Source organism: Dipodomys merriami, unplaced genomic scaffold, assembly GCF_024711535.1.
Source record: "Dipodomys merriami isolate MVZ:Mamm:240054 unplaced genomic scaffold, mDipMer1.0.p SCAF_106, whole genome shotgun sequence".
Lineage (NCBI taxonomy): Eukaryota > Metazoa > Chordata > Mammalia > Rodentia > Heteromyidae > Dipodomys > Dipodomys merriami.
Genome location: NW_027202338.1, coordinates 4,627,390 through 4,654,860, shown reverse-complemented (window position 1 = coordinate 4,654,860; position 27,471 = coordinate 4,627,390). Strand labels below are relative to the sequence as shown.

The 27,471-nt window shown below is 48.3% G+C and overlaps 3 protein-coding genes and 1 long non-coding RNA gene across 6 annotated transcripts; 3 read left to right on the top strand and 1 right to left on the bottom strand.

Moving 5' to 3' along the window:
* The first annotated feature begins 308 nt into the window (after positions 1-308).
* Positions 309-6,722, top strand: LOC138812126 (binder of sperm protein homolog 1-like). The gene is made up of 5 exons (XM_070000054.1): positions 309-455; positions 3,066-3,086; positions 4,473-4,502; positions 5,004-5,135; positions 6,501-6,722. The coding sequence occupies exons 1-5, from the start codon at positions 386-388 to the stop codon at positions 6,638-6,640; spliced, it is 393 nt and encodes a 130-aa protein (XP_069856155.1). The 5' UTR covers positions 309-385; the 3' UTR covers positions 6,641-6,722.
* A 1,441-nt stretch (positions 6,723-8,163) lies between these two features.
* LOC138814600 (binder of sperm protein homolog 2-like) lies at positions 8,164-12,315 on the top strand. Its single transcript, XM_070003641.1, has 4 exons — positions 8,164-8,272; positions 9,514-9,672; positions 10,337-10,484; positions 11,824-12,315. The coding sequence occupies exons 1-4, from the start codon at positions 8,164-8,166 to the stop codon at positions 11,828-11,830; spliced, it is 423 nt and encodes a 140-aa protein (XP_069859742.1). The 3' UTR covers positions 11,831-12,315.
* Positions 12,316-12,454: 139 nt separating this feature from the next.
* Positions 12,455-25,231, top strand: LOC138814612 (sulfotransferase 2A2-like). 3 transcript variants are annotated; one of them, XR_011368035.1, is made up of 4 exons: positions 12,455-13,479; positions 15,753-15,913; positions 16,541-16,725; positions 25,075-25,231. XR_011368035.1 is itself a non-coding variant. In XM_070003666.1 (3 exons), the coding sequence occupies exons 1-3, from the start codon at positions 13,344-13,346 to the stop codon at positions 16,611-16,613; spliced, it is 252 nt and encodes an 83-aa protein (XP_069859767.1). In that variant the 5' UTR covers positions 12,455-13,343; the 3' UTR covers positions 16,614-17,362. The 3 variants fall into 3 exon arrangements, 1 of the variants encoding a protein (XP_069859767.1); XR_011368032.1 differs by lacking the exon at positions 25,075-25,231 and having other exon boundaries at positions 16,541-17,362; XM_070003666.1 differs by lacking the exon at positions 25,075-25,231 and having other exon boundaries at positions 15,871-15,913; positions 16,541-17,362.
* LOC138814623 (uncharacterized) lies at positions 15,547-25,115 on the bottom strand. Its single transcript, XR_011368038.1, has 3 exons — positions 22,506-25,115; positions 18,019-18,196; positions 15,547-16,337 (listed from the first exon to the last, which is right to left on the bottom strand). It is a non-coding gene; the product is annotated as an uncharacterized lncRNA (long non-coding RNA).
* Positions 25,232-27,471: the final 2,240 nt, after the last annotated feature.

Here is a 27,471-nt window from a genome sequence, read left to right as displayed (position 1 = left end):
ATTTGTCCCGAGGCCCCGAGGGGGACTCGATGCTTGTGTGAGCCCCCCCGGCTTGAGGTCTCCTAAAATTGAGGAAAGTAGATGGGGAGAAATGGGAGGAGGCGAAGCAGAAGGAGGAAAAGGAGGAGGTGGAGGGGAGGATGAAGAGAAAGGAGGGAAGGGGAGGAAAGAGAAGATGGAGTGGAGTGAGAAGAAGGGGGTGGAGGATTAAGAAGAAGAGATGCAAAGGGGGAGGAGAAGGAGGAGGAGGAGAAGACTTGGACCGAGGAAAGGGGAAGCTACAGGGCAGAGGCTGGAGTGGGGGCGATGGGAGGAGACAGAGGCTGAGGTCGGTGTCTAGGACTGTAAGGCATCCAGGGTGGGCGGCTGAGCACCCGGGAGGGCCATGGTGAGCGGAGGGCTCCTGCGGCTCTGGGTCTGCCTGCTCCCTTGCATGCTGGGAAAACAGTACGAAGGTGAGGACCCAGGTCAGGGGGCTGGGGGAATGGTACTGAAGGGGAGAGGCCCCCAGGGCAGGTGGTATTGTGTCAACGTCTAGTGCATTGGGGTCCCTGGGTAAGGGTCACGAAATCACCACGACACAGGGGATGCAGCGTGCAAACAGCAATTGCCACTGCATGCTGTGCTTTATTGTTAGTGGGTATTTAAAGACAAGCAAGCATGATCTTGCCAAGATTTGGTCAGAAAACATTCACACAAAAAATTTCCACAGATACATTTTTACTTAACCTATGAGACAATGTCTAGGTATATTACTATCTAAACTATTTTAGAGCAAGCTCAAACCACTTCTCCAATCTCAGGAAAATGCTTGACCAGTTGTTATCTATGCTTAAGCAAGCAGAAGAGCTACTTCCTCAGCTCCCAGGAGTCTGTGACATGTGTTTTGAGATAGGGAGAGAGAACATTTTCCCTCTCTAGCCTGGTGTTCCAAGAGCTTTCCTAATCCCAAACACAGCCCTCAGATAATCCCGAGGCTGGAGCCTGCATCATTCTGCCCGCCCCCCCCCCCCCTAGACCCGTAGTCTTCACAGTATTGGGCTTGATTGGGCCTCTATTGGAGGCTGCAGTCACCCCTACTTCAGGAGCCCCTCAAAAAGGGGAAGATGCTCCTCATCCTCAGGAAAAAAAATGGGGGAGAATCAACAAAGAAAACAGAAGGAGCCAGGATGACTAGAATGACTATTGGAATATTACACAGGCAGGAAGCAGGAGACAGGAGGGTCAATGGTCCTGGGGGCGGACACAGGGCCTTCTCTCTCACAGATGTTTTAACATCCCGATGGGGATGTCCTGTCCGTTCATTTTTATTCCTGGACTAACGTCACATTGCCTTGAACAGTTCTCAGGGGCCATTGGAAAGTGGGGCTGAAGTCTGGATGCTTGCCTTAGTGATGTTGATAAGTACTGTGCACAGCTGTGCGAATGATTGATTGATTGATATTTTTGTCGGTTGTGGGGCTTGAACTCTGGGCCTGGGCGCTGTCCCTCAGCTCTTCAGCTCAAGGGTAGCGCTCTACCTCTTGAACCACAGCACCACTTCCGGCTTTTTCTGCTTATGTGATGCTGAGGAATTGAACCCAGGGCCTCATGCATGCAAGGCAAGCACTCTACCACTGAGCCACCTTCCCAGCCTCAGAAAAAAAACATTTTTATAAGTATATGTTATTAGCATATGTTAGTGGCACAGAGGGTTTCATTGTGATCTTGCACTAGTTTCAACAAGTTTTATTTTTCTACAATCTCATTTTTTAAAATTTGGCTATTAAGATATTCTTTCCCTCCTTCCCTCCTCTTCTCTCTCTCTTTCCTTTGCTCTCTCTCCCTCCCTCCCTCCCTCCCTCTCTCTTGGCAGTACCAGGTTTGATCTCATGGCCTTCTACCTGCTAGGCAGAGACTCTCCCTACCCCTTCAGCCTGCCTATCCCTGCAACCTGGCTTTGTGTAGGTTATTTTGGAGATGGAAGTCTAGAGAAATTTTCTGCCTGGGCTGGCCTTGAACTGAAATCCTGTGCAGCTAGGATGACAGGCTTGAGCCACCAGCACCTGACAAGCTTATTTCTCTTTTCATATGTACAGGAAAACCACAGTGTTAAGCCAGGCACCGGTAGCTCACACCGGTCATCCTAGCTACTCAGGAGGATGAGATCTGAGGACCATGGTCACAACCCAGCCCCGGCAGCAAAGTCTGTGAGACTCTTATCTCCAATTAACCACCAGAAAACTGGAAGTGGTGCTGTGGCTCAAGTGGTAGAGCTCTTGCCTTGAGCTGAAGAGCTGAGGGACAGCGCCTAGGCTCAGATCAAGTCCCACCACCAAAAAACAAAAACAAACAAACAAAAAAAACACAGTGTTTTTGAGTAAGACATCCTGGTGCCCAGTTCCGGGACTACTATGGCATTCTGTGCTTGTTCCTGGCATCATGTCTGTGTACCCAGATGTACCCAGATGATCCCACCAGATGTCTGTGTCTGCATTGTCTGTCCTGAATACTGAAAATCTCCCCATATCCTCTCACCCCTCCAGCCCCAATCCTGTCAATCAGATCAAGCTACTTTTCTTAAGAAGCTTCTTTGAGTCTCATTACAACTAGAGTGAATTAAAAGCCCTACCAAAGCGGGCACTGACTGGTAGCTCACGCCTGTAATCCTAACTACTCAGAAGGCTGAGATCTGAGGATCGTGGTTTGAAGCCAGCTCTGAGCAGGAAAGCCCATGACACTCTAAGCTCCAAACCAGGAAAAAAAAAGCTGGGGTGGTACAATGCCAGCCTTGAGTGAAAAAGCTCAGGGACAATACCTAGGCCTTGAGTTCAAGCCCCAGGACTGGCCACAAAAGGTGGGGAGGGGGCGCTTTTGCACAATTTCTTTATCAGAATGAAAGTAGGTGAGATATTTTGGTTCCTTTTACTTTATGATCATCCTTAAGTATTTGTAAAAGAGAGTTTCCATTCAACATGTCAGTTTAGGGTTTACAATGTATCTTCTATCACCTTCCCTCCCCAGTTCTTTTATTTTAAATATCAAATGTAGTGAAATAACTGCTTGTTTAACTTTGTTTCTTTCAGATGATTATCTACCGACTATAGGTGAGTTGATTTAAAAAACAACAATAAAAAACCTCTTACTTGAATTTCTTTTTAAATGTAATAAAATAGGCACTCATTGAATTAGTTCTTACCTTGATAAGAAACCATACTTCCTTATATCAGGTAAATACTGTTTCAAAACTAGTTAAATAAGATGAAGAATAAAATTATCATTTTGCTATTGGTATGTTTAGGAAAGTACTTTTCTTAGAAATTATCATCTTATTCTTGGCACAAAATTTTCATTTTGCTGCTAGTACTTTTGAAGGACTAAATGTTTGGTTACTTTAAAATGTTACTTTCTTTTCACAAAAATTGAGTGTTATAGGATAGAAAGAAACAAAAAATTAGACCAGGCACCAGTGGCTCACAGCTGTAATCCTAGCTACTCAGGAGGCTGAGATTTTAGGATTGCGGTTCAAAGCCTGCCTGGTCAGGAAAGAGTGTGGGACTCTTATCTCCCAACCAAAAATCCAGAAATACTGCTGTGGCTCAAGTGGTAGAGCTCTACCCTTGGGCACAAAGAGACTCAGGGATAGCACCCAAACCCTGAGTTCAAGCCCCAGGATTGGCACAAAAATAAAATAATGTATAAGCTGGGCACTGGTGGCTCATGCCTGTGATCCTAGCTACTCAGGAGGCTGAGATCTGAGGATCACGGTTCAAAGCCAGCCTGGGCAGGAAAGTCTGTGAGACTCATCTCTAATTAACCACCAGAAAACTGGAAATGGTGCTGTAGCTCAAGTGGTAGAGCGCTAGCCTTGAGCTGAAGAGCTGAGGGACAACACTCAGGCCCAGAGTTCAAGCCCCAGGACCGACAAAATAAATAAATAAACAAATAAAAATAAATAAAATAATGTATAAACTTTGCTTGTCTATTTCTGTGCTCATCTTTGTAACAGTATAAGAAGGAATTGGTCTGTAAACCAATTTGCTTATCAGGTAAAAATAGTTTATGATTCTAGACTTTAAAACCTATCAGAGCACCAGCAAAAATGATTTGTTTTTGTAAGACAACATAGCTTTGTGGCTAGGTATAAAATAAATACATGATGATTGCTAGTTTGTTTTTTCCTCTAGACCAAGTAACATGGGAGTGCTTGTTTAGCAAAGGTGAAAACATTCTATTTTACACAAATAGCCAAAACTCTTTTGGGATGCAAACACTCATAAATGTGTAGGGTTTATATAAAGTAATTGGCAAAACCAAATTGAAGAATACAAAACCAGTTCAGGCAAATAAAACATCATGTCATGTTCCTGGCAAAACGCAGTAACACTGGATTTTCCTGAAACTGATTTTTGGTCTGTCATTTTATTGTCAGAGCCTACTTCAGTACCTCAGACTAAACGGTAACAATTGACTTCACCAATTTTATTTTCCAGATTCTGAGATTAAATTTCCAGAGATAGAAGGCAAGTTGATCAGAAAAATTCACGGCTAATGTATGTTCTCTTTTTATTAGGTAAAGAGATGGGGAAATTAGCAACCTTCTTTCTGGTCATCTTCTCTCTCCCACCCCTTTTTATAGTTCCTCACCTGGTATAAAAATATAATATAAGTCAGGCTCTGATAGCTCATACCTATAATCCCAGCCACTCAGGAGGTTGAGATCTGAGGATCAAGGTTCAAAGACATCCTGGGGAAGGAAAGTTCATGAGACTATCTCCAATGAACCACCAAAATCCAGAAGTAGAGGTGTGGTTTGAGTGGTAGAGCACCAGCCTTGAGCCAAAGAAGCTTAGGGATGGTGCCCAGGCTCCAAGTTCAAGCCCCAGGACTGGCACAAAGCTAACTATGAATTCTAGGTGGTCCTCCTGCCATACTACACTTTGGGGTCCCCCCATGGGGGGCAGAGCCTGGGCAGCACAGGGAGGAGGCCCTGGATGTGATGCTGAGAGGTCTGTGTTCTGTAGATGGCGAGTGTGTCTTCCCATTCTGGTACAGAAAGGAAAAGTACTATGACTGTGTGAAACTCAACTCCAAGCACAAGTGGTGCTCCCTGAACACCACGTTCAGCGGGTACTGGAAGTACTGTGCTATGTCGGGTGAGTAGCCAGGGCTGCAGGGGGGTGGAGGGAGAGAGGTGACTGGGGCTTTGTCCATCTCTGCAGTGTACGGTGGTCTTCTGGGGAGAGACATGAGACATCACAAACCAGAGGCTGTTCTGTGATGCTAATAGGCCACACACAGCGTCTCCTTCAACTCATCAGGAGCAATTCGATCTTTATGTTGTTGTTGTTGTTATTGTGTGGGGGTCCTAGGGCTTGGACTCAGGGCCTGGGCGCTGTCCCTGAGCTTTTGTGTTGAGGCTGGCGCTCTACCACTTGAGCCACAGCACCACTTCTGGCTTTTGGGTGGTTCTGTGGAGAGAGGAGTCTCACAGACTTTCCTGCCCTGGCTGGCTTTGAACTGTGATCCTCAGATCTCAGCCTCCTGAGTAGCTGGGATTACAGGCGTGAGCTACCAGGTCCTTGTTTTGCATGATGGTGATGATGATGGCACTGTGAGTGAAAATGTGCAATATGTGATTTGTTGGTTTTTTGTTTGTTTGTTTGTTTTTGTTTTTTTTGGGGGGGTGTCTTGTCATGGGGCCTGAACTCTGGGCCTGGGCGCTGTCCCTCAGCTCTTCAGCTCAAGGCTAGCACTCTACCACTTGAGCCACAGCGCCACTTCCGGCTTTTTTCTTTTTGCTTATGTAGTGCTGAGGAATCGAACCCAGGGCCTCATGCATGCAAGGCAAGCGCTCTACCACTGAACCACCTTCCCAGCCCCGCCTTTTATTTTTTTTGTCGGTCATGGGGCTTGAACACTGGGCCTGGGCGCTGTCCCTCAGCTCTTCAGCTCAAGGCTAGTACTCTACCACTTGAGCCACAGCGCCACTTCCGGCTTTTTTTTCTGCTTATGTGGTGCTGAGGAATCGAACCCAGGGCCTCAAGCATGCTAGGCGAGCGCTCTTCCACTGAGCCACCTTCCCAGCCCCTTGGGTTTTTTTTTTTTTTGAGCTTGGCTTAGTTTATTCCCATGACAAGCTCACATTCCATCTGTATTCCTGCAAAAAACTACCTAGCACATTTTATTTACTCCATTCCTCGGCACCCCATGGACAACAGGCAGCATGGGGTGGGGGGCGGTAATTGGTTCAAAGAAACCAATCAGTAGACACTGACACAGTTGGGGGAATGGCAGGCCCCCCGATAGTCTCATTGGCACAGAAGTATGTCCACGCGTGCCCATGTGTGGGTGTGCATGTACATGCGCATGTGTGTAGGTGTGATCGTTTGTACACACGTGTGTGCAGGTGTGTGCCTATGTGTGCATGCACATTCATGCATTGTGTGTGTGGGTGCGCACTGTGTACATGCGTGCTACTAAGAACCTCCCCTCCCCCACCCCGCCCCTGTCCCGTGCAGACTTTGCGCCCTGTGCCTTCCCCTTCTGGTACCGGCGCCTGATCTACCGCAAGTGCACAGAAGATGGCGAGGTGTTTGGGAGGAAGTGGTGCTCGCTGACCCCTGACTACAACCGGGACCAAGTGTGGAAGTACTGCTGAGAAGCAAGGCAGGGGGGCCGGGGTGGACGAGGCCTGGAATCAATGAACGAATGAATGAATAAATGAAGGCATCTCCTCTTGTTCTTTCTTTGTTCTTTCCGAGCAGGGTGGAGATGGTCGAGGCTGTGATCACTGGGGTTCAGCGCCAGCTGCTGGGGTTCGGTGTCTGCTTGCCTAGCAGCTAAGTGCCGGTGGGGTCACAGCTGCTGTCACCCCAGAGACTGTCACCCCGGCCACGGGTCACTTCCTGTTGCTGCCCTGGTTGTCAGCTCCCATCGGAGCCATCTAGGCTGACAGGGCGCCACAGAGGGTCGGGGAGGACCTGCACACCTCGCTGCAGACACTCAGCTCACAAAGGCAAATGAAGCTGGGCACTGGGCTCACACCTGTAAACCCCTAGCTACTGAGGAGGCTGAGATCTGAGGATCGCGATTCAAAGCCAGCCCACGCAGGAAAGTCCGTGAGACTCTTCTCTCCAATGAATCACCAGAAAACCGGAAGTGGAGCTGTGGCTCAAAGTGGTAGAGCTAAGCTAGCCTTGAGCAAAAGAGCTCAGGGACAGCACCCAGGTCCCATGTCTGGGACCAAAAAAGAAAGAAAGAAAAAAGAGCAAGGGCTGGGGTGTGGCTGAAGAGGCAGAACACCTTCCCAGCATGCACAGGCCTTGCATTCAAGCTCCACACTACAAAACAATCAGAAAACAATAATGGGGCACTGCATGGCACTCTGCTCCTGAGCATCAGGACCAGCTTTGTGACGTCACATACATGAGCAACTGTGGCATTGGCTTCACCCCAGCCCTGGCCAGGAAAACCAGGTGGCCAAATGCCAGGACCTATCCCAACTCCTGAGCCAGGCTATGAAGGAATAGAGTGTTCTCTCCCATGCCTTCTGTGATCCTTCTAGAAGGCCGTGTTCTGGCCCCTTTCACAGGGCTATGCACACAGGCTCCCCAGGGGGAAGGGAATATGCGTCTCATGAATGTTCCCACACAGCTCCCACTGCCTTGTCAAGGCGCAGCAACTAGCCGGAACATCTTTAAAGTATTCACAGGAAAAACAACAACATAAAACAAACCAAATAATACTAGATTAGTAATAATAATGATGAGGATGTTGCTGGTAGCTCACGCCTGTAATCCCAGCTATTCAGGAGGCTGGGAACTGAGGATCAAGGTTTGAAGCCAGCCCGGGCAGAAAAGTCAAGGAGACTCTTATCTCCAATGAAGCACCAAAAAGTCAGAAGTGGAGCTGTGGCTCAAAGTGGTAGAGCCCCTTGACCTTTCTGCCTGGGCTGGCTTGGAAACCACAAACCTCAGATCTCAGCCTCCTGAGTAGGTGGGATTACAGGCGTGAGCCACTGGTGCCTGGCTAGTGCTATTTTTTGGTTTTGTAGGTGGTTTTGATGTGTGCGTGCGCGTGTTTTGTTTAAGCACTCTGACACAGAAAACCAGAAGGCCTTTCTGGGGAGCAGGGATGCGTGACAGGCCAGAAGGAGGGGCAGAGAGGGGGAAGGGATTATAAATGAGCCAGAGCCAAGAATGGTTGTGGCTGGACACTTTCAGGGCCTTGGAAGTGATGAGACATTCAGTGGTCTGGATGTTGCTGGCTGGTGGCCTGTGGGGACTGGACGGTAAGTCTGCTATGGAGGCTGGAGGGAGGTTGGGAGGGAGGGAGGCCAGGATGGAGACTGGGGGGGAGAGGAATCCAGAGCAGGGTGAGACTGACCCAGTCTGGAAATCAATGATGCAGGATTTGTTCTGCAGATGGCATAGCAGAGTGTGGGGTGAGCAACCAGCTTTCAGCCCTGAGTTGCCTTCGGGGGTTTGGGGACCACGGGGACACTTGACGTCACCCCCTGACTGTGCCTCAGCCTTCACCTCAGCCTTTGAGAGCCGGACACCGCTGCTCACCCTTGTCATCCCTGCTACTCAGGAACTGAAATATGAGGGCGACAGTTTTGAAGGCAGTCTAGGCAAGAAAGTCTGTGGGAGCCATGGACCACCAAAAAACCACAAGTAGAGGTGTGTTTCAAGTGGTAGAGTGCTAGCCATGAGCACAAAAGCTCAGGGACAGTGCCTGGGCCTTTAGTTCAAACCCCAGTACTTGGAGGAGGGATGGGCGGGAGGGGGGGAAGGGGGGGAATTCTCTTCTCCATTGCCACTAACATCAGCCACCATATTAGAACATTTTCCTCTTTGTTCTTTGTTTTCTTTTGGCTGGGATTCTTACGGGCTGGGATTTGAACTCAGGTCCTTGTACTTGCTAAGCTTGAGCACTCTACCACTTGAGTCATGCTTCCAGCCTCACTGTTTTTTCTTTTTTTTTTTTTTTTGTCAGTTGTGGGACCTGAACTCTGGGCCTTGGGCGCTGTCCCCCAGCTCTTCAGCTGTAGACCAGCACTCTACCACCTGAGCCTTAGCCCCACTTCCAGCTTTTTCTGCTTATGTAGTGCTGAAAAATCGAACTCAGGGCCTCATGCATGCAAGGCAAACACTCTACCACTGAGCCACCTTCCCTGCCCCCTCACTGTTTTTTCTTGCTGCTATCAAAGCTTGAATTCAGTGGCTTCGCACTTGTCCCGCTTGCTTGTTCCCAACTGACATTCGACAATTTGAGCCACATCTCCAACCCGGCTTATGATTATTTTTTTGCTGACTAATTAATTGATGATGGAGTCTCCTCACAGACTTATCTGCTTGGGTCGGGCTCAGTGTCTTGATCCTGTGGTAGCTGGGATTTACAGGTGTGAGCCACCAGCACCAGGCCAAGGCCTCTTTGGGCTTAAGAACATCCAGTTGGTTGGCAAGGCTGTGTGCTATATTGGGGACATTCAGGATTGGCCTTCAGGAGTCTCATGAGTTCTCTCTGCAGTGTGCTTTGTCCTGGCAGTGCTTTCCAATACCTCCTGCATCTTCCCCTTTTCCTATTTGGATGGCATACACTTCTCCTGCACCTCCATCCACAGCGACTATGACTGGTGCTCCCTGGACAGCACCTTCCGAGGCCGGTGGCGCTACTGTACAGCCAAAGGTGAGTGTCTCCCAGATACTCGGGTGCCCAAGAGCAGGAGGATCGCAGTTCCAAACCTGCCTGGGCAGGAGAGTCCATGAGACTCTGATCTCCGATGAACCCACAAAAAGCCAGAAGTGGCACTGTGGCTCAATTGGTAGAGCACCAGCCTTGAGTGAAAAGGCTCAATGATAGCTCCCAGGCCATGAGTTCAAGCCCCAGGACATTCTTACAAAGGTATATTGGATGCCTAGAATGCTAGGGGTCAGTAGAACGCTAGATTCTGGAATTCAGGTCTCAGAAAGGTGTTGTTTTCTATTTGACATGTGTTCTCACTTGGAAAACAATGGGGTAGAAAAAGTTTGGCTATGTGTGAGTTGGGTGATGGCGTCTGAGGATGACCTTTTTTTTTTTTTTTTCATTGTGGGGCATGAACTCTGGGCCTGGGCGTTGTCCCTGCTCTCTTCAGCTCAAGACGAGTGCTCTACCGCATGAGCCACAGCACCACTTCTGGTTTTCTAGTGGTTTATTGGAGATAAGTCTCACAGACTTTTCTGCCTGGGCTGGCTTTGAACCATGATCCTCAGATCTCAGCCTCCTGAGTAGCTAGGATGACAGGAGTGAACCACCAGTGCCCAGCTGAGGATGACTTTGTACGACCTTGTGTACCCCCTCCCTCCCACAGATCCCCCAGTGTGTGTATTCCCCTTCACCTACAAAAAATGGTGCTTCCGCCAGTGCACCAAGAAAGGCTATGTCCTCGGCCGGAGCTGGTGCTCACTGACGCACAACTTCAACAAGGACAGAAAGTGGAAGCAGTGCTCTCCTCAACAGTGAGAGCTGGGAAGAGTGGAGCAGGGGCTTGAAGAATGGTGGAAATGGGGAGTGCTGTGGGTGGATGGATGGTATGTGGGTGGGTGGACTGATGGATGGATGAATGATGGATGGATGATGGATAATGGATGAATGGATAATGAGTGGATGGGTCCTGAATGGATAGTGGATGGTAGATAGATGATGCATGGATGAAAAGTGGATGGATGTTGGATAATGGATGCTGGATGGATGCTGGGTAGATGGGTGCTAGATGGTAAATAGATGATGAATGGTTGACAGGGAGATGGATTATTAATGAATGGATGGATGGAGGATGGATAAAGGGTAAATAGGTAATGAATGAATGGATGGAGGATGGATATATGGTGTATGATGTACATAAGGATGTATGAATGATGGGTGGATGGATGACAGATGATGAGTGGATATAGGGATGATGGATGGATGGATGATGGATGGTAGATCATGATGGATGCATGGATGAGTGATGGATGGATGATAGATGATGAATGGATGGATGGATGGATATAGGATGTATGGATCATAGGTGGATGGATGATGAATGGATGGATGATAGATTGATGATAGGTGGATGGATGATTAGTGAATAAATGGGCAGGTGATGAATGGATGATGGATAATGGATGGATAGACAATGAATGGAAGGATGGATGGATGGGTAGATGGATGGATGGATATAGGATGAGTGGGTGGGTGGGTGGATGGATGGATAGATGGATGGGTGGGTGGATGGATGGGTGGGTGGATGGATGGGTGATTGGATGGGTGGTTGGATGGGTGGGTGGATGGATGGATGGGTGGGTGGATGGGTGGGTGGATGGGTGGATGGATGAGTGGATGGAAGTTCAAGGCTTAGACTGGTCATTTCTTAGACCAGGGGTTGACAAACATCTGAGCAGGACCTGATGTGAAATATTGCAGGCTTTGCAAGTTACTCAGTCCATGCCACACAGACTCAATGGTGCCATTGTGCCATTCATCCACATGCAGCAAATGTGTGATCACTCTTCACTTTTAATCTGCTCTTGATTTGCAAAATCCATACACTATACCATTAAAATGCAATCAGTAATAGTATATCTAATTGGAAAAGGAGACATATGTTCACTTCTGGCTGGCTGCTGATCTAGAACATTCCCCCGGCCCCTCCTTTCCCCCAGGGCCCCAGGCTAAGGAGCACCTAGGGGAACAGAGCAGCCCCCCTCCCACCAAGGATGGGGAAAGATGGCACACAGAGGAGGGACCCCTGTGGGACATCTATCCTGGAGCGTGACAGAGTCGGACCTGCTCTTCTAATCTCTCTTTCCTCCACAGTACTTAGATAATCCAGGTGGTTTAGAAGAGTCTGAAGTTGTAGATTCCTCAGCTGCCTCTCCAAATATCATCCCACCGCAGGGTACCTGTGGCTCACACCTATCCTCTCAGCTCACGCCCATCATCCCAGCTACTGCGGAGGCTGAGATCTAGAGGATCACAGTCTGAACTGAGCCTGCGGAGGAAAGTCCGTGAGACTCTTACCTCCAACAGACCAGCAAAAGAACCGCAATGGAGTTGTGGTTTCAAGCCATAGAAATGCTAACCTTGAAGGAAAAGGCTCAGGGACCCATGTCTAGGCCCTGACTTCAAGCCACAGGACCAGCACCAAAACATAAAACAAATAAATAAAAACAAATCCTTGCCAGAAGTCCTTTGTGCGAGTAGCAACATTTGCTTTTCCAGGATCCGTATCTGTCTTGATGATGTCTTTGTCCATTGTCAGAGCACTTGAGTTACTGAATTGAGGGGTAGCTGGTGAGGTCACAGGTAGAGAGCTGCTCTAGCTCTCTTCCTGTTCCTTGCGCTTTTACCGCAGTTGGTGAAGGAAGGAGCGTGTGTCTAAAGCAAAGCAGAGATTTGTTTCTCTGTTCCTAAATACACTTTCTGGTTACTGTGTGCCATACCTGTTCGTTCCTGATTCATCCGGCTTCAGTGGCCTGGGGGCCACTGACCACCATCTGTCTTTCACATGGAATGTGGACTTGTCCTAATAAGTTCGTAGTTAAGTGACAGTTAATTTTTCCTGTTGTCCTGATGTGGCCTGGAACCGGTGACTCACCCCTGTAATCCCAGCTCCCCAAGAGGCTAGGATCGAAGGATTATGGTGATCAATTCTAAGCCAGCCAGGGCAGGAAAGCCTGTGACTCATTTATCACCAATGAACTACGAGAAAACTGGAAATGGTGCTCAAAACAGTAAACCACTTAGCCATGAGCAAAAAGTGCTCAGGGACAGTGCCCTGAGTGCAAACCCCAGGATTCACATACACACACACACACACACACACACACACACACACACACACACACACACACACAGAGCATGGCATCTGATATTACACAAGTATTTGGTGGTTCTCAAATCTGCAAGGTCAGGACAAGGAAAGGAAGTCTGAGAAACTCTCCATGCGCCAGGAGCCTGAGGAGCCATGGAGACCATGACACCAGGGTCATGGCTGAGATCCTGGGGGAAGCAGAAGACACTGGAAGAGAAAAGCAGTGTGAGGACTCCGGGAGATCTTCTGAACCTCTACAGCCAGGCTCACAGCACCGCTAGTTACCCTCCATGCTCGCGGCTCCCTGCTGAAGCCCGGCTTCCTCTGCCAGAATTAACTCTCAGCTTGCCACAGGCACCTGGCAAGAAAGCCAGCCAGCCATGGTGGGAGAGCAGGTTACTTTCACAGTGAGATGAAGACAGTTAATGACCACCTTCAGTACCTGGATGAAAACCCAGATTCTGCCACCCCCTCCCCAGGGGCACTGGCCCATGACCAATAGCCAGGCACACAGGGATCCGCCATGGCTCAGGACTATGTGTGGTACCAGGGCATTCCTTTCCCTGCTGTGGGTTATAACCCTGAAGTCACAAAAGCAGCTTACAAGAAGCTGGTGCTGAAGGACGAGGACATCATCACGGTGACCTACCCCAAATCAGGTGAGCAGAGGGGGCTGCGGCTGTGTGGGAAAGGCCAGAGCTGCGCCCCACTCCCTCAAGCCTCCACATGGGGATGGTATAGTTGCTCATTTGTTTCTTTCCCTTCTTGGAAGAGGATCTCGCCAGCCCATTTCACAGGGATTTCTGTGTGCATGGTGTGTGAACGTACTGGAGAAATGCAGTAGCAAGGGGCCTATGGCAGAAGGTTTCCTGGGAGCAGGGGTAAGGAAGGGAGGGTGAACGCTGCAGATCTCAGAGACAATCACATCCAGTTTTGTTTTGTTTTGTTTTTTAATATGAATCTGAATGTAGTTGATTTGTTGATTTAGGCTTTTAAACATGATCTTTCAGCAGTTGTACCAAAGGTCTTTAGTGCCACGCTGCCCATTTCCCAGGGCCCAGTGCCTTGATCAATGCCACCCCTCCACGTACATTTTGGGACAAGTGTTTTACACCATCAACATGTGTGCACGCACCACCTACAGCCCAGGTGTTTTCATCAGGATTGCGTTTAATGATGGAGCTCCATTGGAGGCTGGCATAGGAGACGTCCTGGCTTTCTCAGTCCATGCATATGGGGGAGAGCTTTTTATTCTAGTATTTTATTTTTCTCAATATGTTTAAAGTCCTGTATGTAGCTCTCGTGGACATTTTTTTTGTACATCCTAACATTTTTAATTTAGTACATGCTAAACACTATAGGATGTCACTTTTCAATTATTTACTTTGTGGGGGGGGGAGGAATTTGCACTCAGGGTCTTGTACACGTTTGCCTCGCAGAACTATTTAGCTGGCACTTTACTATTTGAGCCAAATCTCTCATGTGGTACAGAGGGTGACCATTTCATAAGTCAGCCAATGAATACATTTGGTTTTGTTTGGTTTTTGAGAAGTACTCAGGCCTTGAGTTCAAGCCCCAGTACTGGCACAATAAGAAAAAAAAAAAAAACTCTCTTTAGGCAGTAGTTGGGAACCGGAAACTTCCAGCAAATACAAGGCAGTGGCAGAACAGGCCCTAATTGGGGGGGGGGGGCGGCAAGGGGAGGAGCATCAGGATGGGGCGGAGCCAGCACGGAGCACACACTGCAAGGGAAATGCACTGAAAATCAGGCTCCAGGGCCGCACTGCAGGGATTTCAGGAACAGCCACGGGGTGGATCCATCCCAACTATCCACAGAGACTCGCTGCTTAACCCCAATAGGCCCCCAGGGGATAAATGGAGAGTGACGCTGATTACCAATGCAGAGCACTCAGACCCACACTGCAGCATGATTGGAGGACATATTGCTATTAGGAGCACACTAGGGCAGGCCGTCATGAGAAGACAGATGGTATGTGATTTGTACCATGTACAAAGCCCACAGCCGCCACAGCCTAAAGAGACAAGAGAGCTGTGGGGGCCTGGACAGGAGACAGGGGCAACTACATGTGTGTGCACAGCGTAGGTTTATAAGATGTTAAGATACTGTGGTAAGCCAGGCTCTGTGGCTCATGCCTGTCATCCCAGCTACTCAGGAGGCTGAGATCTGAGGATTGCCATTTAAAGCCAGCCTGGGTAGGAAAGTCCATGAGACTCTTCAAGAAACCACTCAGAAAACCGGAAGTGGCACTGTGGCTCAAGTGGTAGAGCACTAGCCTTGAGCTGAAGGGCTGAGGGACAGCGCCCAGGCCCAGATGGATTCAAGCCCCAAAACAACAGCAACGAAAAGTAAATAAGTTACCCGGGCATCCTGGCTCATGCCTGCAAGCTGATGAGGCTGTGCCTTTAGGGCTGGGTACAATGTTTGTCCTCATGCAAAGGGAGCATCTTTGTAGCAGTAGCCAGGGTGAGGTTTACTGATCACAGCGTTGCGGTTGGGTCTGGGCTGGAGGCAGTCTGCTACTGCAGCCAGAAGCTACCAGGCGCCTGGGTGACAGTTCACAATTGCAGTCAGGTCTGGTGTGCTCACCTGATTTCAGGGAAAGGGCTGAGGGCCTAAGATGGAGGTTGTTAAGTCACAGTGGAGGAGGACATAGTAACTTACACTCTTCGATGTTCAGTTCCTGGCAGAACACAGAACTACAACAGGAAAGAGAAGGAGATAGGCTTCCGCCCAGGTTTTTCTTGACAAGATTTTAATTTTACGAATCTTTTATGTTGAGAATAGGTGTAGATGCCACAAAACTTCAAAGAGGGCTCGAGGCCCTAAGTTCACTTCAGCAATATTGCCACCAAATCATTTCCCAAAGTACTCAATGCATTTTTGCTTCCGTTCTTTTTCTCTTTCCCCCAGGATCTCCATGCTCCAGGATTTCAGCCATGATTCTCCAGGTCATGATCTCCATGGCTCCTCAGGCTCCTGGGGGCAGGGAGAGTTTCTCAGACTTCCTTTCTTTTTCCTGACCTTGCAGATTTGAGAATCACCAGATACTTCTGTGACATCACAGGGAAAAGGTGTGTGTGTGTGTGTGTGTGTGTGTGTGTGTGTGTGTGTGTGCCAGTCCTTGGGAGGCCTGGGTACTGTCCCTGAACTTTTTTGCTCAAAGCTGGCACTTTACCACTCTGAATCATGGCAGCACTTCCGGTTTTCTAGTGGTTCATTGGAAATACGGATCTTGTGGACTTTCTGCCTGGGTGGTCCTCAAACCTCAATCTTCAGGTCGTAGCCTCTTGAGCAGCTTGCTTACCAGCATTAGCCACAAGCTCCTGCCTTTGTAAGATTTGTTCATAGCTGGGATGCTATAAATGGAAGAATAAGTCAGGACATAGTCCCACAGGAACAGCTCCAGAGGAAATCTTGCCATCTTCTCCTGGAATGTTTTGTCGAATTCTTCAGCCTGGGCTACGGTGAAGTGGTTTTTCCAGTCCCCCACAATGCCTAGAGGCAGTGGAGAAATGCTGAGATCAGACCATGCAATGGGTATGAATGGTGCAGGCAGGCCTCTGGCTCCCTGCTCCAGCCCTACCACGTCCTTGCTGTGGACTTTGGAGCTCAGAGAAAAGAACTCCCAGAAGAACTCTGTGTCTGTGTGTCTGTGTGTGCAGAAACAGAGGATTTCAATGTAGTTTCAAACTCTTCAGTTTCACAGGGAAATCTCTGGATCATAGAGCTACAGATTGCCTAGACTCTAACGTGTCAGCCAACAAGAAATAGAAGGAGTGAACGAATATGACTACATAAAATTAAAGAATGTCTGCTCACCAAAATCAAAAACCCAATGTGGGAGACATCGGCTTGTGTGACCCCATCTGAGCTCCTGTGTGTGGTAAGGGTGCATGTTGATATGCATTTCCTCTGGGGGAGGAAGGGGAGCCCACCCCCAGCTCCTCCAAGCCAAGGTCCAATGCCTGGCACCAGACTCAGGTGAAGGTTTGCGGGAAGTGCTATGCGTGCTCCTGCTAATTAACCCCATGGAACAACGCGTCCAGACTCCTTTCATGTTTTTTAACAGAGCGCCACCTGCACTTTGCTTCCTCTTTATTAATCTTTAATCACATGGAAATGTTCCACCTTTGACAACTCTTCCCGCTCACTGATTAAAGGTTACCAACTTTTAGTATCCACATACCACCCCCAAATTGTTTAAGGTCAACTTTCTGTCCCATGATTGTCCCGTGACTGTCTCATAACAGTCCCATGACTACAGACTTACCTTCTATGCCCCTATGCCATAGATAAGCATGTGATATTTTGTTGAAATTGGTTTTTGTTTTTGTTTTTGGTCATGGGGGATGAACTCTAGGCCTGGGCACTGTCCCTCAGCTCTTCAGCTCAGGACTAGCACTCTACCACTTGAGCCACAGTGCCACTTCGGGCTTTTTCTGCTTATGGGGTGCTGAGGAATTCAACCCAGGGCCTCATGCATGCAAGGCAAGCACTCTATCACTGAGCCAACTTCCCAGATGGTGTATGATGTTTTAATAAACTTTGTTTATACCCACATGGTACGGTCCCTTTCTGCCTACAAGGCACGTGTTCCCACATTACTGCTGAGGAATCAGCAATAACCCAACAACAAGAAAACAAAACCAGTTTCAGTGGGGGAGAGAATCTGCAGCAACTGTTTGTTGGATGCAGGGCAATCATGCAGAAAGTACAAAGAGCTTAAAGTTGTACAAGAACCAAACACTGCCCATTCTTAGATGGGCAATGGAATTGAAAAGCCTTTCTAAGACAAAGAAATAAAAAAATGTCTAAAAGATACATAAAGCCAGCTGAGTGCTGGTGGCTCATCCTCGATATCCTAGTAACATAAGAGGCTGAGTTTTGAAGTGAGCTCTGGGCAGGAAAGCCCATGAGACTCTTATCTCCAATGAACTACCAAAAAGCTAGAAGTGGAATTGAGGCTCAAGCCTTGCGTAAAAATTTAAACAACAACAACAACAACAACAACAGAAAAACCCACTCAGCAATAGCATTCAGGCCTTCTGTTCAAGTCCCAGGATCAATACACACATTAAAAAAAAAACCATAAAGCCCTATTGATGGAGCAAGGGTCTGTTAAGGATTTCCTCCTTCTTGATCTCTGACAGATGTTTAAACCACAGTCATTCCATACCTCTCCCGGTCATTAGGACTGCAGCAATGTTGTAATTCTCACTCAGCAGGCTGTAATTGTACATCATGTTTTCTTTCATGGCCTGGAAATATCTGTTCTCTAGGACCAAGTTCAGCTCTTTGGGGTCCAGCTTCTTCCCCAGGAACTGACAGATCTTCTCCACAGTGCTCCTCGTGTCCTGCAAGAAGGAAAAGCAGGACAAGGAGAACACAGAGCGGCTCTCAGGAGGAGGGAGCTGTGGAGGGAGGACAAGAAGGGACAGACAGCCAAGCACTATGACAGACTCCTATGACAGAGGCTGAGCTGGGAGCAGGGAGGGAGGAAGGGATGAGAGAGGGATAGGAAGGAGGACTGGAAGGATTTGATCCAAGCACCGAGCACCGGGATGTCATTTTATGGTTTGTGGCAGCACAACCAGAGCACAGAGGCTGGAGATGTCCCAGACCTAGAGAAAAGCATCTGAAGTGGGGCCCTGGTGACTCCCATTTGTCATCCTATCTACTCAGGAGGCTGAGATCTAAAGATCCTGGTTCAAAGCCAGCCCAGGCAACATAATCTATGAGACTTTTATCTGCAATTAACCAGCAGGAAACTGGAAGTGGAGCCATGGTTCCAAGTGGAAGAGACAAGCCTTGAACAGAAAAGCTCAGAGACACCATACAGTCCCAGAGTTCAAGCCCCAAGACTGACTGAAAAAGAAAGAAGCGAGAGAAAAGCCTAATTTGAGAAATATCAAAAGGAAGATCAATACACTAGTTACTACAGTGCCCCACAGCTAATCTCAGTACACCCCAGACTTCTCTAAAGTCTTTTGTGTTTGTCAGTTGTGGGTCTTGAACTCTGGGCCTGGATGTTGCTGTTGAGCCTTTGTGCTTAAGGCTAGCACTCTATCAACTGAGCCAGAGTTCCACATCAGCTTGTTGCTGATTCACTGGAGAGAAGAGTCTCATGCATTTGCCTGCTGGTGCTGGCTTTGAACCACAATCCTCAGATCTCAGCCTCCTGAGTAGCTAGGATGGTGAAATCTGACAGGTGGCGTGGGGTCTTTGAAGAAAGGGAGACCCATGATCAGGAGGTAATAATGGGGTGGAGTGCATGGAAAATGGATCGTTGCCTTCTTCAGTGCCTCATAGCTGAGCACCAGCACATTCTCCCTCTCCCTCGTGGACATCCAGCCTCAAACATGTGCAAACCATGACCCATACAGCACTGCAGGGTGGGTAATGAAGGACAAATAATCAACTCCTGGACGTCCAGATGTGGTCTATGATCTCCACATGTTTCCCCTTGTCCCCATAGCTTCCTCCAGGTAGAACTGACAAAAAATTCTCGTGCATATTTGTCCTGACCCGCAGGACTTCAACGAGGGCAGTGAACCTAAGCGAGAAGGAATGAAGGGACAAGAGACACGAAGAAGGACAGCAAGACAAGGATTCTGATCAAGCTGCCAAATTTTATTTTTTACACTGGGGTATTTATATGCTTAGAATAAGGAAGCTTTTTCATTGGGCGTAGCAGCTGCAGGATGCTTGCTTAGGGCAGTGAAAAGGTGGTTGTTAGCAGCTACCGGGTGTTTGTATGGGGGGTGAAAAGGTGGTCCTTAGCAGCTACTAGGGGGTGAAAAGGTGGTTGTTAGCAGCTACCGGTATTTGTATGGGGCAGGATGAAAAGACCGGATTCTGTGAACAGCCTCCTGATGTTCCAGTGAGATAGTCAAGCTTATCATGCAGATAGACTCCCTGCAGGGCTCTCGACATCTTCCCCTTTCTTATTTAGAAAACTGACCATCAATTGTTTTTTTTTTTTTTTTTTGTCAGTCATGGGGCTTGAACTCTGGGCCTGGGCGCTGTCCTTCAGCTCTTCAGGTCAAGGCGAGCGCTCTACCACTTGAGCTACAGCGCCACTTCCAGTTTTCTGGTGGTTTATTGGAGATAGGAGTCTCACGGTCTCTCCTGCCTGGGCTGGCTTTGAACCGCGATCCTCAGATCTCAGCCTCCTGAGTAGCTAGGATTACAGGCATGAGCCACCAGCGCCCGGCTGACCATCAATTGTTGGCTGCTCTTTTTAAGGGGGTGACAGAGGCTCTGTTCCTCTAAGGGGCCAGGGTTTTTCCTCCGAACAAGCGTCCTCACTCGGGGAGGGGAATTTTACAGGCCTTGGCATGTTTTTTGAGGAGACGGCTTGTGGGTATGCATGCCAACCGTCATGCACCAGAGCTTGCCACTCAGGGGTCTTGGGTTTTGGGATCTCGCAGATCCATCCCCCTGCAGTCTTACCTGCACCCTTGATTTGAACATTTTTTCTTCCTCCCATAGGTGCATCCTCCCCCAAGCGGAGGGGCCTATAGGAGGAGGGGCGAACCTATCCCTTATGGCAATAGGTCTTGCCCGTTGAATGGTCAGGAGTTATGAATAAGGAGGGTTTTCTAAATAAGAAAAAGAAGGGGGGCTGTTTTCCACTGGAACAAGCTCATGGCAAAAACACTAATTAAAAGCCTGGGGTAAATCCTAGATCTCAATGCCGCAGTCTGCCATATCAAGGCGATGGTGATGAACCTGTATGGGCTTAGAAACCAAGAGATTAATCTGTTATTTAATAAATTCAAACAGGAAGGTCCACGTCTGGAGTTCTAGCGGCATCTGTAAGAGAAAAGTCATCATCCTCAGGGGGAAGGTTTCCCCTGGGTTGTGGTAAGCCATTAACCTGTTTTATCAAACATTCTGGCAGCCACCTTGGGGCCGCTTGTTCTTGATCTAAAAGACAAAGAGTGGCAGGGAGTGGTCTACCTGTAGCTTGAGAGGGCATTGCCCCTTGGCTTTGTTTGCCGAAAGTATGCGAGCTGGGGACTGAACCCTGAAATGCCTTGGTAAAGGCAGCACCTATGGCGAGTCCCATGGCATGAGCAGTTCCTATTCCAGCACAAAGCCTGAGGAACTCAGAGAGGTCACCCTTGTTTTTATGTGGTTGGAGGACATCTTGACATGCCGGATTAGCATTTTCAAAGGCAAGATGTTTAACAAAGGCACTTTCACTTTTACTAGGCCCAAGAAGCCTTTCTGCAGCCAAGTTAAGCTGCGAGACAAAGTCACTGTAGGGTTCCTCTGGCCCCTGTCTAACTTTTGCCAGGGAAGTAGTAGCCGATCCCTTTTGAGGGAGATGCTTCCAAGCATGAAGGCCAGCATTTTGAATTTGTGCCAAAAGTCCGGTAGGAAAGCGCGCCTGTTTAGCATTGGTATCAAAGGGTGCATTACCCAAAAGTTTAGTATAGGTCCAGGTTTTTGAAGATGTTTTAGCCAAATTTTTTTGCGCGGTCTCTCTACATTGTTCCTTAAAGTCCGCATTCCATAAAACAAAATCACCCCCACTAAGGGTGGCACGGGCCAGGAACTTCCAATCATTAGGGGTGAGCCAGCGCGCACTTTGGTTTTCTAACAAGGCTAACGTATAAGGCGCAGTCGGGCCATATTGGGCACATGAATTTGTAAGCTTTTCAACAAACCGGAGGCTAAGCCTCTTATACTCTTGTTGGCCTTTTCCCTGAGTGAGTAGTTCCTCTTCATCCCCAGTATCCTGCTCTTCATCCTCCTTTTCCTCCTCTTCTGATTCGTCCTCCTCACTCTCTGAGATCCTATCTGTCTGGCTCCGAGTTACTGGAAAGGCGAGAACTGATTGATGGCCTGATCTAACCTTAATTTTATCAGGCGTTTTTGGCGTATCGGCCAAGGCCAGTATGCGGAGTTCATAATCAAGGGACTGCAGTTCTTTTAAAAGTTGAAGGTGTTCTCGCCTATGTTGAAGAGTCTCGCGTAAAGGTGCCAGGTTAGGTAAAGGGGGGGGGAGAAAAAACATCTGGATCTGGAGGGGCAGTGGGCCCTTGAAAGGCTGGGTCACAAAAGGGAGGGGGAGCATAGGAGGAATGCGGAATATTTGAGGTAGAGGGTTTAGTCTGAGGTAGGGGGTGACTGAGTAAGGGGGGCCAATCAGGCTGATGATATTGGGCCTCCTCCTCTTCCAGGGTGGCCTCCTCCTCGGGATTTAAATTATTCTGAGGGGAATGGGCAGCCTGGGGTACAGGATAATAATGTTCATCTACCTTTTGAGAAGGAGTTTCAAGATCTAATACAACCGATGGGCAAGCCGCGGGGGGCCGAGAGGCATTTTGGAGAACCTCCTCTCCTGTTTTTACAAGTTTTAAAATTCCACTATCAAATAGAGAACCTTTTAAAACTTCATTAATCAAATTCCAATAGGAAAAGGCGGTAGCAGGAACCTTTTCTGGACCAAAGGTTTCATAATAATCTTTTAAACAATCTCCTACTCTTTGCCATCTTTTTGCATCTATGATTCCTACAAGTCCTCTATGAATGAGAAAAATAATTCTAAATCCTTTTTCTTAACCCGCGTTCCCCGTGTCTTGAAGGCCTCCCTGAGGTCTGACAGAAATAGATCATGTGACGACATTGCTTGTCCCATGGTGGGTCACTCACCTTGCGCCATCCCCACTCTCCTCCTGGATCTGTCTCTCGGTGGGGTCTGTTGAGGCAATCTCTCGATCTCGGACTGTACTTGGCCAAGTTTTCCTGGAGGACGGCGTTCCTTCCTTAGTCAGAGGCTCGAGCCCCACGTTGGGCGCCAGTTGTCCCGACCCACAGGACTTCAACGAGGGCAGTGAACCTAAGCGAGAGGAATGAAGGGAAAAGAGACACGAAGAAGGACAGCAAGACAAGGATTCTGATCAAGCTGCCAAATTTTATTTTTTACACTGGGGTATTTATATGCTTAGAATAAGGAAGCTTTTTCATTGGGTGTAGCAGCTGCAGGATGCTTGCTTAGGGCAGTGAAAAGGTGGTTGTTAGCAGCTACCGGGTGTTTGTATGGGGGGTGAAAAGGTGGTCCTTAGCAGCTACTAGGGGGTGAAAAGGTGGTTGTTAGCAGCTACCGGTATTTGTATGGGGCAGGATGAAAAGACCGGATTCTGTGAACAGCCTCCTGATGTTCCAGTGAGATAGTCAAGCCTATCATGCAGATAGACTCCCTGCAGGGCTCTCGACACATATTTACCTGGGTGCCAGTGGCTCACACCTGTCATCCTAGCTCCTGAGGAAGCTGAGTAGTGAGGACCTTGGTTCAAAACCAGCCTTGACAGAAAAGCCCCAGAATATCTCTCTGTCTCTATCTCTGTGTCTCTCTCTGTTTCTCTCTGTCACTGTCTGTCTGTCTGTCTGTCTGTCTGTCTCTCTCTCTCTCTGTCTCTCTGTGGTCATGGTGGTGCTTGAGTTCAGGGCCTAGCCCCTGTCCCTGAACATTGTACTGAAATCTAGCACTCTATGCAATGAGCCATCGCTCCACTTCCGGCTTTTTTTTCTGATTCATTATAGATGAGTCTTGTGGACTTTTCCTGCCTGTGCAGACTTCAAGCCACAACTCTCGGATTGCAGTCAGCTGGCTGGGTAGCTAGGATTACATTCCTGAGCTACTGGCACTTGATTCATGAGAGTCTTATGGACAATTATTTGCCAAAAAGATGGAAGTGGAGCTGAGAATCCAGAGGTAGAACACTAGCCTTGAGAGAACAAGTAAGGGAAAATGCCCAGGCCCAGAGTTCAAGTCCCAAGACACACACACACACACAATTTTTATATCCCCTCACTTCACAACCTACTCACCACTGTCTTGGATGAACCATTCATAATACTGCTGCAGTGACTGCAGATTCTTCATGAGCTGTGATTGACCCCAGAAATGACAGCCAGACACAAGGACATCCTTTGGATTTCTTTTTTTTTTTGGGTCCGGTCATGGGGCCTGAACTCTGGGCCTGAGCGCTGTCCCTCAGCTGTTCAGCTCAAGGCTAGCGCGCTACCACTTGAGCCACAGCGCCACTTCTGGCTTTTTTCTTATGTGGTGCTGAGGAATCGAACATAGGGCCTCATGCATGCAAGGCAAGCACTCTACCACTGAGCCACCTTCCCAGCCCCCATCCTTTGGATTTCTGATGACATAGATCACCTTGAAGGGAGAAAGGAGAAGACTAAAAAATCATGACCATCTTTCCCACATGTAGGTCTTGATCTCCCCTCAGCCAAGGTCTACATGATGGGACAAGCATCAAAGGATCAACCATCTGCCAGTGTCTTACTAGAACACTAATTTATTTTTATTTGTTTGTGACAGTCCCGGGGCTTGAACTCTCAGCCTGTGCACTAAACCTGAGCTATTTAGCTCATGTTTAGGGCTCTACCACTTTGAGCCCCAGCACCACTTTCTGGTTTTCTGCCGGTTCTTTGGAGATATTAGTCTCATTCACTTTTCTGCCTGGGCTGGCTTTGAACCATGATCCTTAGATCTCAGCCTCCTGAGTAGCTAGGATGACAGGCATGAGCCATGGGGTCTGGCTTTGGCACTGGCTTTTGATGGGGTGAAGATCAAAGAAAGGACAGGCAAGTGGTTCTGCCTAAAGTTTATCTGTAAACCCTGGTTGAGCTTAAGGTAGATTTGGAAGACTCTGGCCTCCAGGTCATCTGTGAGGGCCCAACTGCACTGGTCCACATTTTGGGCCTGAGGTCTCTCCACTGGTGAATGTGATCCCAGGACCACGGTGAATGACTGCAGGTGAATGCAGCTTGCTCTCATCTCCAGGTCTCTATTATGAGGTCAAGATTGAAAAGCATCGATTGAGCCGGTGGCTCACATCTGTCATCCTAGCTACTCAGGAGGCTGAGGATTGTGGCTCAAAGCCAGCCCAAGCAGGAGAGTCTGTGAGACTCTTATCTGTACAAGTAACCACCAAAAGAGGATCAGTGGCTGAATTGGTAAAGCTCTAGACTTGAGCAATAAAGCTCAGGGATAGGTGCCCAGGCCTTGAGTTCAAGCCCCAGAACTAGAACTCCATCCTCCCCCACAAAAAAAGCATTTACTGAACATTTATTGAGCACTGAGCACTGACCTTGGCCTTGGAAGTGAAGAAAGACTTGGGGAAGAGTTGGATGGGGAGGTGGGAGGTGAGGAGCTGGGGCCCCTCCTTCCTGTCCTTAATGATTTTGGCTCTACTTTTAGCCTGGATCCATGAGGATTCATCCCAGATGGGCACAGACCAGATCCACTCCGGATCCCCTTGCTGTGAATGAGACACAGGATCTCAATCATCCAGTTGGTTCCTGGAGACAGAAGGAAAGTGAAGGTCACTCATTTCTGCCTGAATTATGTTAAAAAAAAATGACAGTAAAATATACATAAACCTTACTGTTATCAACTTTGTTCAGCATACATTCCTTTGTCCCAGAAGGCCTCTGTGTGTGTGTGTGTGTGTGTGTGTGTCCACCCATGCCAGTCCTGGTACTTGAACTCAGAACCTGTGCGCTGTCCCTGGATTTTTCTGCTTCATATTGGTGCTCTCTATACCTTGAGCCACAGTTGCACTGAACAGTTTTTCTTCATTCATTGGAGTTGAGAGTCTCACAGATTTTCATGCCAAGGCTGGCTTTGAACCTCGATTCTCAGATCACAGCCTCCTCAGTAGCTAGGATGGCAAGAGATATCCACCAGTACCTGGCCTATGCTGGTATTTTTACAGGTAATAAATGTACACTGTCCACACGTGTGTAGTTGCCCCCCCCCCCCCCACCGTCTCCTGTCCAGGCCCCCACAGCTCTCTTGTCTCTTCTAGGCTGTGGTAGCTGTGGGCTTTGCACATGGTGCAAATCAAACACCTCTTGCCCTCTTGTGTTTCCAATCACAATATGTCCTCCAATCATGCTGTGGAGTGGGTCAGAGTGCTCTGCATTGGTAATCAGCATTAAGCTCCATTTATCCCTTGAGGCCTATTGGGGTTAAGCAGCGAGTCTCTGTGGATAGTTGGGATAGATCCACCCCGTTGGCTGTTCCTGAAATCCCTGCAGTGCGGCCCTGGCACCTGATTCTCAGCGCATTTCCCTTGCAGTATGTGCTCTGTGCTGACTCCGCCCCATCTGGTGCCCCGCCCTTCACCCCCACACACACCCAATTAGAGCCTGTTCTGCCACTGCCTTGTATTTGCTGGAAGTTTCCAGGTCCCAACTACTGCCTAAAGGGAATACTTTTCTTTCTTTTAGTGTCAGTCCTGGCACTTGAACTCAAGGTCTGGATGCTTTCCAAAAAGAATGCCCCAAACAAATGTATTCATTGGCTGACTTATGAAATGGTCACCCCTCTGGACAACAGTGCAGATTTGACTCAAGGGGTAGAGTGCCAGTTAAATAAGCAAGCCAAGCACGTCCAAGACCTTGAGTTATAATCCTAGTACTGCCTTCCACCAAATTAATGATTGAAAAGTTATATCCTTAAGCGCTTAGCATGTATTAAATAAGACATGTTAGCATTTATCTAAAAGATGTCCACAAGTGCTAGATATAGATCTGCAAAAATATTGAGACAAATACTAGAATAAAAAGCTTTCCCCCATATTCATGGACTGAGAAAGCCAGCACGTCTCTTATGCCAGCCTCCAGTGTAGCTCCAATATTAAACACAACTCCGATTAAAAACACCTGGGCTGTAGGTGGTGCGTGCACATGTGCTGATGGTGTGAAACACTTGTCCCAAAATGTATGTGGAGGGGTAGCATTGATCAAGACGCCAGGCCCTGGGAAATGGGCAGTGTGGCACTGAAGTCCTTTGGTACAACTGTTGAAAGATCATGTTTAAAAGCCTAAATCAACAACTACATTAAAAAAAAATGAATGATTACAAAGGAAAAACTGGATGTGATCCTTCTATGAGATCTATAACATTTAACCTCAGACACCCACCCCTTCCCACTAGGCATTCTCGAAGGCCTAATTCTGCCATAGGCTCAACTCTACCAGTACCTTCACCAGCCCACCATACACACGGGAGTCCCTGTGACATGGGCTGGTGAGATCCTCTTCCATGAAGGGAAAGAAACAAATGAGCTACTCTTCCATTCCCACGTGGGAGGCAAGATGGAATGGGGCACAGGCCTGGCCTTTCCCACGCAGCTGCAGCCCCTGTTTGGGGGGTAGGTCACTGTGATAATATCCTCATCCTTCAGCACAAACTGCTCATGGGCTGCTTTTATGGCTTCAGGGGTGTACATCTTGGAAGGGAAAGGAATGCCCTGTTACCACACATAGTCCTGAGCCATTGCGGAACCCTGGGTGCCTGGATCTTGGTAGCAGGTACTGTCACTGCCACTGGGGAGGGGGTGGCAGAGTCTGGGTTTTCATCCTGGGTGGTGGAAAATCATTAATCCTCTTCATTTCATTCTGCAATTAACCTGCTCACTCACCATGTCTGGCTGGCTTCATTCAAAGGTGGTCTGTGACCAACTGAGATTTAATTCAGGGGAATGAAGCCAGGCCATGGAGCCCGATGTTTGTCAAGGGTCATAGCTCTCTATTCTGAGCATGGCGACAGAGGTTAAGAAAGTTGCCAAGAGTCCTCACACTGTATTTT

Bases quoted from the DNA above. Each gene is read 5' to 3' on its own strand.
- LOC138814600 (XM_070003641.1), top strand. From the start codon at position 8,164: ATGAGCCAGAGCCAAGAATGGTTGTGGCTGGACACTTTCAGGGCCTTG. The intron at 8,273-9,513 runs GTAAGTCTGCTA...TTCTCTCTGCAG, and splicing joins TGGCCTGTGGGGACTGGACG to TGTGCTTTGTCCTGGCAGTG. The intron at 9,673-10,336 runs GTGAGTGTCTCC...TCCCTCCCACAG, and splicing joins GCGCTACTGTACAGCCAAAG to ATCCCCCAGTGTGTGTATTC.
- LOC138812126 (XM_070000054.1), top strand. From the start codon at position 386: ATGGTGAGCGGAGGGCTCCTGCGGCTCTGGGTCTGCCTGCTCCCTTGC. The intron at 456-3,065 runs GTGAGGACCCAG...TGTTTCTTTCAG, and splicing joins GCTGGGAAAACAGTACGAAG to ATGATTATCTACCGACTATA. The intron at 3,087-4,472 runs GTGAGTTGATTT...TTTATTTTCCAG, and splicing joins TGATTATCTACCGACTATAG to ATTCTGAGATTAAATTTCCA.
- LOC138814612 (XM_070003666.1), top strand. From the start codon at position 13,344: ATGGCTCAGGACTATGTGTGGTACCAGGGCATTCCTTTCCCTGCTGTG. The intron at 13,480-15,870 runs GTGAGCAGAGGG...CTGACCTTGCAG, and splicing joins GGTGACCTACCCCAAATCAG to ATTTGAGAATCACCAGATAC. The intron at 15,914-16,540 runs GTGTGTGTGTGT...CAAACTCTTCAG, and splicing joins TGTGACATCACAGGGAAAAG to TTTCACAGGGAAATCTCTGG.